Source organism: Corvus kubaryi, unplaced genomic scaffold, assembly GCF_017639235.1.
Source record: "Corvus kubaryi isolate FWS band 111438036 unplaced genomic scaffold, C.kubaryi_AGA036_p1.0 52673, whole genome shotgun sequence".
Taxonomy (NCBI): domain Eukaryota; kingdom Metazoa; phylum Chordata; class Aves; order Passeriformes; family Corvidae; genus Corvus; species Corvus kubaryi.
Genome location: NW_024581396.1, coordinates 1 through 10,366, shown reverse-complemented (window position 1 = coordinate 10,366; position 10,366 = coordinate 1). Strand labels below are relative to the sequence as shown.

The following is a 10,366-nucleotide window of genomic DNA, read 5'->3' as shown; positions in this document are numbered from 1 at the left end:
GCCGCCGCCCCGCCCGCCCGGCCCGGGACGTGGCAGCCGCTGCCGGAGCCGCGTCCGCCGCGGGCGGGGGGCCGGGCGGACAAAGGGGTTCCGCCTGCCCCGAGGGACCGGCCCCGGGCCCGGGGCGGCGGAAGCACCACCGGGGGCGGGGGGATAGGCCCGTTCCCTGAGCCTCCCCGGCAATTCCCAGCCCCCAGACCCTCGGGGGTGTTGCCCTTTTCCGGACCCTTCCCCAGAATTCCCAGCCCCCAGATCCGAGGCGGGGGGGTGCTCGTTCCCAGACCCTTCCCGGTAATTCTCAACCCCAGACAGCCGAGGGGAGATGTTCCCCCCCCGGTAATTCCCACTGACGCCAGGCAGGAGCAGCACCCACGGGATCATCCCCAGGCCTTTCCGCAGCAGTCAGCGTTTGGAGATCACCGAGTTACGACCCTGAGCGCCCAAGGGCTGCTCCGGGCTCGGGCAGAGAACAAGCGGCCCCGTCAGGCTCCCGGACCCCCCTGGCACGGGGTGCATCCCTCCCCAATCCACGTGGCCTGGCCTCTGGTTTCTTACTCTGTTCTATAACAGCACCTATTCAGAAGCAAGAGAAAGAAACCATTAAGATGAATCTGCAAAGCAAACTGGGACAGGCGTAACTGACCAAGGAGTGACATCCGTGCAGCTGGAGAGCTCAGTGATGCTGTCTGTCTGCAACCACCACCGTCAAACCCTGCTTGGAAACTAATTAAAAGCCTAAGCCTACAAAAGAGAGCAATGCCTTAAGAAAAATGCCATTCATTCAACTTTGTATTACACTAAAAAGTCAATAAAGAAATATTTCCTTAAAAAGCACAGAAAACCACCTACAATGTCAGGACACATAAAAGAACCCAGACGGGGAGTATTTTGAAGTTGCTGCCAGAACCTGGCTGAACACAGAGCAGTGAGGTCACCGGATCTCAGAAACATTAGAAGCCTGCAGCCAGCACACAGCCATCTCCCGGCCTTTCTTCCACAGTGAGGACACACCGGGACAAGCCAAGGGAGGTATCTCGGGACTGGAGCGTGCAGAGCAGCGCTCTCCCATCCTGCTCTCAGTGCTTCTCTCCCCCGTCACTTGGGAAGGGCTGACTTCACACCCTGATTTTTCTTCCATTTCCCCATCTTCCAGTAGGAACAGAATTCCTGGTCACAAAGCCATCTGCTGAAGCCAGGCACCAGGAAGAAATCATTCCTACCCACAAAAGTAAACACAGCTCCTTGCAAAGCGCCATTTATGTATTTCAATGTCAGAACAACAAATATTTCTCTTCCATAGTGTGCAGGACTGGAAGGAGCCCTGCTCTGCCACGTCGCCCTGCAGAGGCAGCCAAGGTACGAGGCCGGAGAGCAAACAGGATGTGGCAGGAGCAGACACAAACACAGTCCCTCCTTCCCTCTGCCATCCTGCACAGGCAGTCCGTGCCCTCCAGCACTGCACCTTCCCCCCGTGGTGGAGAATTATACCGAGAAATCAGCTGCTGCATGTTTAAACACACCACTAATGGTGGCTGAACAATTTTACTTCTAAATGAGCTAATTAGTCTCTGTACTTACTGAAGCTGATAAGAATCATTCTTTTCTAACATTTACTTTAGAAGATACGATTTTTGTAACAAACGTTTTTTGTTTCTGTTGCTATTGTTTGCACAGTGGTAACTTTCCACAGCCATGGCAGTGTTACATCCTCCAAACTGAACAGCTGATGTTACAGGTTATCTTTCACACACAAAAATTTGATAGGAATCAGCAGCTTTTTAACAAGACTTGATAAAATTAACATTCCTGAAGCTCCCATTTACAGAGTAAGGACAGAGAGTCCTGTCAGTCCCAGAGTTGGGGGAATAAATATTTAATATTGCTATTGCACAAAAAAAGTCAAGAAACTTATGCCTTCTTTTTTTTTTCAGTATTGAAGTTTCTGTATGAAAAAACAATACAGAAACACATCACTGTTTTCCGAGCCCACCATTTCTTTGTAAAGACATAGCACAAAGTAGAACAAAAGATTTTTTTTGTAATACAGGGCATTTAATAAATTAATGGATGAACTGCTTAAACTGGTGGTACATTCTCACTGTAAGTACAACTATTTTTCTGACAAGGCAGATTTGGTTGTTCCTCAGCACAAAGATGGTTTACATACATGAGGAGGTAAATGCTTATTTGGCCACAGATGATGAAGCTCAAGTAGAATTTGCTTCTTTCTCCACGTCATCATCGTCGTCAACAACCTGAAATCAAATCCAGAAGTGGTTTAGATAAACAGTTTAAGCTCTCAGTCCTGCAGGATTTATTACATTAAATCCCTGCTGGGCCCAAGGAGAACAGCAGTTATTCCACACCACTGAACGACAATGGGCTCATGAGGAAGGTAAGAAAAACTGGCAACCCAAAATGCCAGGAGGAAACGTGCTTTAATTATAGGAGCTGGTCAAGTTACCATAAAGGCCATGGAAACAATCACTCCAGAGATCAGGTACTTCATGAGAAAGCCAAAGAATCTGCATTTCAAGGGACAAAGCTCGTTGCTTTTTATCACATCAAGTCACCACAGCACAAAGGTAACAGCAAACAACTGTGTCCAGCTCTGGGCTCCTCAGTAGAGGAGGGGTGTGGCACACCGGGGGGAGTCCAGCGAGGGGTCTCCTCCCTCTCCCGCTGCCAATGCGATCAGCCAGGCCTGCCCAGGGCCACTGCTGCTGCTCAGGCCAGCCTGGCACCCACAGCACCCAGGGCTGCTCCCCAGCCAGGCAGTCCCAGCCCACGGGCTGGTACAGGACCTTGCAGAGTTCTCCATCTTTGCCAAGATACAGCTTCTGACTTGGAAAACCTGCATCTCTACATCCCTGGTTTTCCCTAATTGCCAACCTGTTCCTGCTGGAAAGGGATAAAGAGCTCCTTTTCCACTGAAAAGAAAACATCTGTGATCTCTCCCCAGCCCACCTGTTCGACGCCTTCGACCTCAGGGATGTAGAACTGGAGCATGTTCTGTATCCCGTTCTTGAGGGTGATGACGGAACTGGGGCAGCTGGTGCACGAACCCTGCAGCTTCAGCTGCACAATCCCATCCTCAAAGCCTTTGTAAATAACATCACCACCATCTTCTTGCACTGTGGGCCTGACGGAACACAACATTCAGCCTAAGGCATGTAGAGCTGAAACATGGATCCTTCCAAAACCCCTCAGTAAAGCAATACTCAATACTCACAAAAACTGTCGAGACAGAGGGATTTAGTCAGTATTTCTCTACAACTACCTGGTTCACATTTCCAACAACTCCTACTGTGTTGGACTATCTAACATAGAAACTTTCTCTGTAGGACAGTAGGCAAAACATTATTGCAATGAATGCAGCAGTGTATGAAGGAATCACTGAAACTTTAGGGTGGAGAGTGAATACCCTGGAGCAGAGCTCGATCCAGCCTGCACAGGCACCCTGGCTCGCCTGGAGGCCCTCTCCACATGCAATAATTGCCTCAGTTACTGCCAATACAACAGGGGCGTGTACCCCCAACAGGATGCAGCGCAGCTGTCACCTGTGATAAGAAGCCCTGCTTCCATAAATAAATATGCAGTTCTCCACAATTTACGCAGGACAGAAAATAGCTCCAACTATAAAAGCTTAATCCTGCTCAGGGGTGAAGGAACCAGCTCCTGATAAGCTCACCCCAGTGCCGTGAGCATTTCTGCAGCCTGCTCTCCCTCTGCCAGCCACAAATGCCCAGCACTGTAGCTCTGTCCCCATAGCAACATTTTTCCAGACCAAGTTAAAACCATCAAGTTACTCTTAACAGAAGCTCTTTATACTGATTTCCAAAATAACTCTCTGAGAACTACAGTCCTAACAGAAAAATCTGTGAACCTGACACATTTATTAACTCACCACAGCAAATTATCTCCATTCCAGAAGGCCAAAGATCATGATTTAAAATTCCATTTTTCTTACTTGAATTAACTTTCTGACACACTACAGGACCTTTCAGATGTACATTCCCCCCATCCTGCACCTTCTGACAACTCCTCTGCATTTAATTCTGATTTGCTGGACAATAAATGCTCTATGTGTAGCCTGGTTTATGTATAACTTCTGAGAACTACCCTGCTGTAAAATGAAGGAAGATACATCACTGCTGGTATTCTCATCAACAGCTTCTTGGTCCATTGATGGGTACTGGGGGAGGAAATGAAAGAAATGAAAAGGTGGGAAAACCAGAATTTTGGGCAGAAATTCTGTGCCTGTTATGAAAGGCCCCTCGGAAATCAAGGACTGACACTCCAGCGAGCTTAAACAACCAGGTACCCGGCAGGAGCATGAACATTACTGTCACAGCTTTATACAACTTTATACTTGGCTTCTGGCTTCAACACTTAGCACAGATGTTTGGGAAAATGTTACAGCTTATTTCTACTTTTCTTCCTTTCTCAGGAAAATCAGCCAGCACCATGTGTCAGCTCTGAGATAAACAAATTTTTAAATTAAGTGATATCACTTTAAATGCGGCAACTAAAAAAAAAAAAAAAGAAACACAAAGGCCCAAGTTCATCATAACTGCTATGATTTTGATCCACAAACAAGTTTCTGGTTCCTGCAGTTTGTGAGCTGGGGAAGATGTCACCATCAGATATCACAAACACATCACACATCTTCCCCTGCATCTCAAATGTCAAGTCACTTATTGCTTTCAGTTCGCTTTGGAAGGCAATTAATGAGCACAGAAATATTCTTCAGGTAAACAACACAATCCACAGCCACTCTTGAGACTTCATTAGTTACCACCAGCTTCCGAATTCAAGCTGTGGTAAAGCACCACTAAAATCACAACGGAATGCAATGACAAAATCCATGGAAGCCCAGCATTTTCCACTAGGAAATTTTCCTTTGGAGTATAAACTGCTTTGGAATACTTGGAAGGGAAGGACAAGAACAATTAAGACAGACATTAATACAGAGAGAAAAAAGTGCCTGTAAAAGCAAAGCCTGTGCTGTTTCCAGCACTTAAAAGCAGCCAGATTAAAACCATGGACCTGTCAAAGGCACTGTGGAGAGCAAGCCCAGGTCTTGCTCTGAAGTCACTCAGCAAAGAGGACTCTGCTCAGCACAGGAGCTTCAACCGGAAAACCAGAGAGAGTTTTCAACTGAACAGCATTCCCAACTCTGGCCAGTTCTGCACTCGAACCCCTCCACACCAGGTGCCGAACCATGAAATCACATTCCCAAAGAAAACGCACTGTTCCCTAAATAAACCCAAACCCCAAGACTAACTCACTCATCCAGCAGCAATGCTCCCTGTTCACCTGATTCTTGTATCCAGCAGCTCCTTAATCATCAGTACAACTTCATCATCTTCTTCTGAAGCAGCTTGGGAAAAGAAAAATGTGCAAGTCAGAACACAGAGAATTCCAGGCTGCAAATTCCTGCCTGAGTTCATCTTAACAAGTTTTTTATTTAAATTCTCCTGCATGCTTTTCTGAGGGAGAAGTGGAGGCTCTTCTGGATGGCACAAAAGCCATGCCAAAAGGCAGGCCTTGGCCTCTCCCTGAAGATTTGATTTACCTGTGTCTGTCCTAGGTGCCTCATCAGTAACCACAGGTAAGCCAGAGGCAAAGAAATCCATTATAGTTGCATAAATATCTGGTTTCAGTAAGTTCCAGTCCAGGTCTTCACTCTCCTATGAGAATCAAAAGAGGGGAAAAAAAACCAATGAAAAAGAGTACCTGCCTGCTGCTGCTGAGTTACACAGAGATTCTGATGTTAAAAATACCCTCATGGACTCTCACATTTGATGCACAGGTCGGACTTCATAGTTCTGTCAAGTCCAGCTTTGCCAAAGAAGCTTAGTCAGACTCAATTTGTGACAGTCAAAAGAAAGGTCTCCTTGTCTGCAAGCCAAGCAAGTGCTTTTAAAGCATTAGCTAAAAAGGTGTGGAAGTCTCTAAAATAAGTTATTATTGGACACATATTTTTACCAACTGTTTCAGAGACTCAAGATTATCAATTTACCAATTTATCATTCCCTGAATTGCCCTGCACTCTCACTGCCCAGCTCCTACATAACCCCTTATCTCTGGTGCCACAGGCCCCACACCTTGTGCAAACACACCTCATCCTGGTCCTACAGCGACTCTGGGACATGTCCACAGCTCACCCAGCCCCAATCCTGCTCCACACAGAGCCAACTTCCGAGCTGACCACGGGCACAGGGCTTCAGCCAGTCCAATGCTGAGCATTTCCAAGACCAAAGAATCTACAGCTTCACTGGGAAGCCACCTCCAGTGCTCAGCCACACACTGCAGTTATTCATTTTCTTTTCTATTAAAGGTAGCTCCCTTTAGTCACTTGTGGACACAGCCTCTGGACCTTCCACCGTGCCTGTCCAAGAGCCTGGCTGGATCTGCTCGATGGCCATTTCCAGACAGCTCATCTTCTAGCACAGCCAAACCTCTGCTCTGCTTACCTTGGTGATTGTGATGAAGTCTGGTCCAAAGAAAACACTTTTAACTCCTTCAACCCGGAATAACTGTCTGTTAAGGAAACAAGAAAAAAAAAAAAAAGGCAAAAATGCACCCAATCTAACAAATTGAGTTTTAATTTTAACAATTAACAATATGGTTAATGAAAACACAACAATTGCATCAAAAGAAAAAAAAAATAATTAAAACTGATGCAGGTAAATACAGTGTAAGGCTGTGGTTTTTGTAATTACGGGGAGAAAAAGGATGTTCTCTTGAAAGACTGGAAAACATCAAAAATGCAATGAATGAAGGAATCAGAAATCTTACCACAAAAGCATGTGTCCTGGAAAATGATAAAAGTGATTTCACAATACCCACTCGAAAGAATTTCTGCACATGAAACAGCTGTATGTGCACTGAGTGTTTACACCACTAAATCAACTGGATTCTGAAATTACTTAAAACTATGGAATTATGCAAGTGCACCAAACCACCTGAAATAAATTAAATTATTTTCTTCCCTCCCTCTCCTCCAGGGAGCTTTTGTTAAATCTTTGGAAAACTAATATTCGCTTTTAAAACAAACAGTCATCCCATTTACAGAAACTGTAACCTGGGTTTAGTGATGCACAGAGCAGGCAGTTTTCCCCATGAACCTGCACAATACACACAACCAAGCCGGTCTGCCCTGCACACATGGCAGCACATACATGGTCTTGGATGGAAATGTCTATTTGCAGACAGATGACAACAAAAAGCCACTTTCTGACAGTCAATTTCACCCTGCAACCCGATGCACCTTGGCACAATGAGATCCTACAGCTTCAGCACTCTGCTAACACACTGTGATGTCCTCAGAAACCTTTCACACTGGATTTATTACTGCAAGTCACGGAGCTCTGCCTGCAAAAATCCTGTTTGCTCTCAAACAGCCCTGCAAGAGACCTCTGGAAACATCAGAACTGTGTGTTTGATAACCCCCCCAGCTCCTGGAGGGAATGCCACGGCCAACAGCTTCTGCTTTTGCACAGAATTCTGCCAAGGTGCATAAAGCTGCCTTGGCCTGGCATCTCCAGGGGTAACCCACTGCAGCATTCCTGGGTATCACCCCTGGCCTGAAGCCCTTCCACCCACAGAACACACAGAGTTTGTTTTCAGAGACTGGTGTGAAAGCAGTGACACACATGCAAAATGGGTGCTTCCAAATACTCCCAGAGACTTGTGATGGTGCTCCAAGCCCCTTCTATGCCACGACATATGAACTGATTCTTACTCCAGGTTGTGCATTTGGGTTACTGAAAGCTGCACTCCCAAGACCTGTTACAGATCCAGCCCAAAATAGGGGCCTTTTTTTGAGCAAAGCACGAATCTTCACTGAAGGAAAAATCCACTGGCTTTGAAGTTCAGCCCCAGCACCTGCCAAAGTGAGCTACTGCATTTATTTGAGAGTATTTGGAGGCTATTCACTGACTGTTCCCCAGTTCTGAAGTTACATGATTTCCAAGTAACTACTTGCATGAAGAGTGTTCTGAGGGGAATGAATTTGAGAAATCAGGGCCAGAGGTCTCGCTGACGATGCAACAACTGCTCACAAATACTGACTTGTAACCCCTCTCAATCCAACTGCATGAACCCGACCGTGGTGCCTTCTGCCATGCCAGAGCTGTAGGGAATACAGACAACCAACCTTCCCAGCTTTTATCTCAGGCAGCACTAAATCTCAAATCCAAGCAAGCTGCTCCTAAGGAGGAGCAGACTGATCCCAAGCTGTGCTTAAAAGCATCAGTTGTAGACACAGAGCCCAGACCAACCCCCAAACCAATGATGATGTGTTTAATAATACCTTGCTAAAGGTGAGCAATATGCTGCAGCTGGTGTAGAAAACTCCATAGTCCTCGATTCCAGCACTTCCCTTCCTGGAATAAACTTCAAGCTATTTGGATTTGGTGTGTCCTGAGTTTGAATAAACATGCCTCTTACTGGAAAGACAAAAACAAAGAAGAGAAGTAATACAATCAAACCTAAGGAGCTTAAATGAAAGTCAAGTCCTGATTACTCAGCAAGCCCAGGGTGATCCCTCTGCTCCAGAGAACTGCAGCCCGGGCAGCCATGAGGCTCTAAAACACAACACGAGAGCCTTCAGAGCCACAGAACACTGGCAAACACGGGCACATCATCTCACAGGAGACAGCATGATAAAAGGAACCTTGTCTTAGCTGCTTTTGTTAGCTTTTATTTACTAAAAAGCATCGAGCTGCATGAGACTCTGAAACTAAAATTAAGAAGAAACTTCTGCCTGAGTAGAATCATTTAAATGATATTTCCATCTGTGACTAATTCCATGCAATAGCACCTGCAGAATCTTTTTGTCTTAGACTCTTTCTGCTCCAGCATTGAGGGGCAGTTGTTAAACCTGCAAAAGCACAAAGTTTTCTGTGGTACCAAGTTTCACAGGTTTTTTTTTTATTTTTCTTCCTTTCCTGAGCATTGCAGCCTATCAAACACGTGGCAGGTACAATAAACTCAACCTCAAATTCAGGGTAACACCAAATTATGGATAATATTAATGGAGAATCCTGTCAATGCACCACACATGGATGCATGTTCAAGAGCAGGAAAATTCAAAAGAGAAAATATTGAAGCTCTGAGAATGAAAAGCTTCACTTGCAGCCTTCCTGGGCTCTATCTGGATGCTCAGCACTGCATTACAACCCACCCAGGAATTATTACCACTCAGAATGAACAGCAAACTTTCAGCATTGCCATGGGACATAAAAACCCACAACATGCTCATCTGTTAATTTTTAATTGCAGGTGTTTACCTGCATGATGCCACACAGCAGATGGAAGAGATGGCTTCTTTTGCAGAAGTTGGTGGAAAGGCTGTCGAGTTGTCAGATTATGATCTTTTAACAGCATATGACAGAACCTAGAGAAAAATAACTTTACTAACAATTTCCAAATTCCACATTTGCACTGTCCCAAAGAAAGAGTATGGCAGATGCTTTTAGCAGCCCCGGGGACTCAGCAAGACACACCTGGGGTGGTGTCACTGGCTCACACAAAAGTAAAGGGGGGAGAGCAGCGAGGAAAAAGGAAAAAAACATTAAAAGGAAAAGCAAGACAGAGTGATGGGAGTAACAGGTTTCAGTTTCACAGCTGTGAATACCTGATTTCTGTAACTGTATGCACAGCCAACAGCATCCGGGTATTTCAAAGCAAAGAGAACATCAGAAAATGAAAACAAAACCCACTTCATGTCACAGACTAATTATTACATACTAAGGATCAATTATTATCTGGTTCCTCTCCTCCTTACCAACTATGAGGGGGGAAAGCTGGTAAACTAAGTGAATACCATCTGCAGGGGCTGTTCTGTAAGAGGCTGGTTCTCTCTGGGGTCATGGGGCAGAAGAACACAAGCACTGCACAGAGGCCCAGAAGCCTCAAGCATGGAACAGGAGAGAAGCTTTGTCTCCTGAAATGAACATCCCTGCCGTGAGGGCAGGACACATGAACACAGAAACGGTCTAAATCCTGTTATTTGCTTGCTTTTGTGGGTTTGGGAGCAGGTAGAAACCACAACAGGATGGGTAAGGAAGGTTCCCCAGAAGTTCGCTTTTCTCCCTTTAGCTAATAATGATTATATCCCATTTTACAGTGCTCAGCACAGAGCAGGTGTGCCCAGTGGCACAGCGTCCCCCATACTGATCGATCCTGTGCAAATTATGGGGGAGGAATTTCCTCTTATTTCGTGGCCCTGAAGATACAGGAGTGGGGGAGTGTAACAGCTCCTCATTGCCTGATCTTGTGCACACGTAGGGGTGCAGAATTACCCCTCACTGCAGGGTCCTGAGCGGGTGTGTGGGGAATTACCCCTCACTGCAGG

The 10,366-nt window shown here is 45.9% G+C and overlaps 1 protein-coding gene across 1 annotated transcript; it reads right to left on the bottom strand.

Annotated features, from left to right (window-relative positions):
• Window positions 1-761: 761 nt before the first annotated feature.
• On the bottom strand, window positions 762-10,315 carry LOC121672365 (NFU1 iron-sulfur cluster scaffold homolog, mitochondrial-like). Its single transcript, XM_042044986.1, has 7 exons — window positions 9,300-10,315; window positions 8,321-8,456; window positions 6,480-6,546; window positions 5,579-5,693; window positions 5,320-5,383; window positions 2,968-3,142; window positions 762-2,255 (listed from the first exon to the last, which is right to left on the bottom strand). Exons 1-7 carry the CDS (start codon window positions 9,394-9,396, stop codon window positions 2,208-2,210), a joined length of 702 nt encoding a protein of 233 aa, XP_041900920.1. The 5' UTR covers window positions 9,397-10,315; the 3' UTR covers window positions 762-2,207.
• Between the last annotated feature and the right edge of the window lie 51 nt (window positions 10,316-10,366).

What these genes read in the sequence shown, in the direction of transcription:
- LOC121672365 (XM_042044986.1), bottom strand. Translation starts at nt 9,396, where the DNA reads ATGCTGTTAAAAGATCATAATCTGACAACTCGACAGCCTTTCCACCAA. An exon ending in ACTTCATCACAATCACCAAG is followed by an intron (nt 5,694 to 6,479) that starts GTAAGCAGAGCA and finishes TGATTCTCATAG; the next exon opens with GAGAGTGAAGACCTGGACTG. An exon ending in CTGCTGGATACAAGAATCAG is followed by an intron (nt 3,143 to 5,319) that starts GTGAACAGGGAG and finishes GTGTTCCGTCAG; the next exon opens with GCCCACAGTGCAAGAAGATG.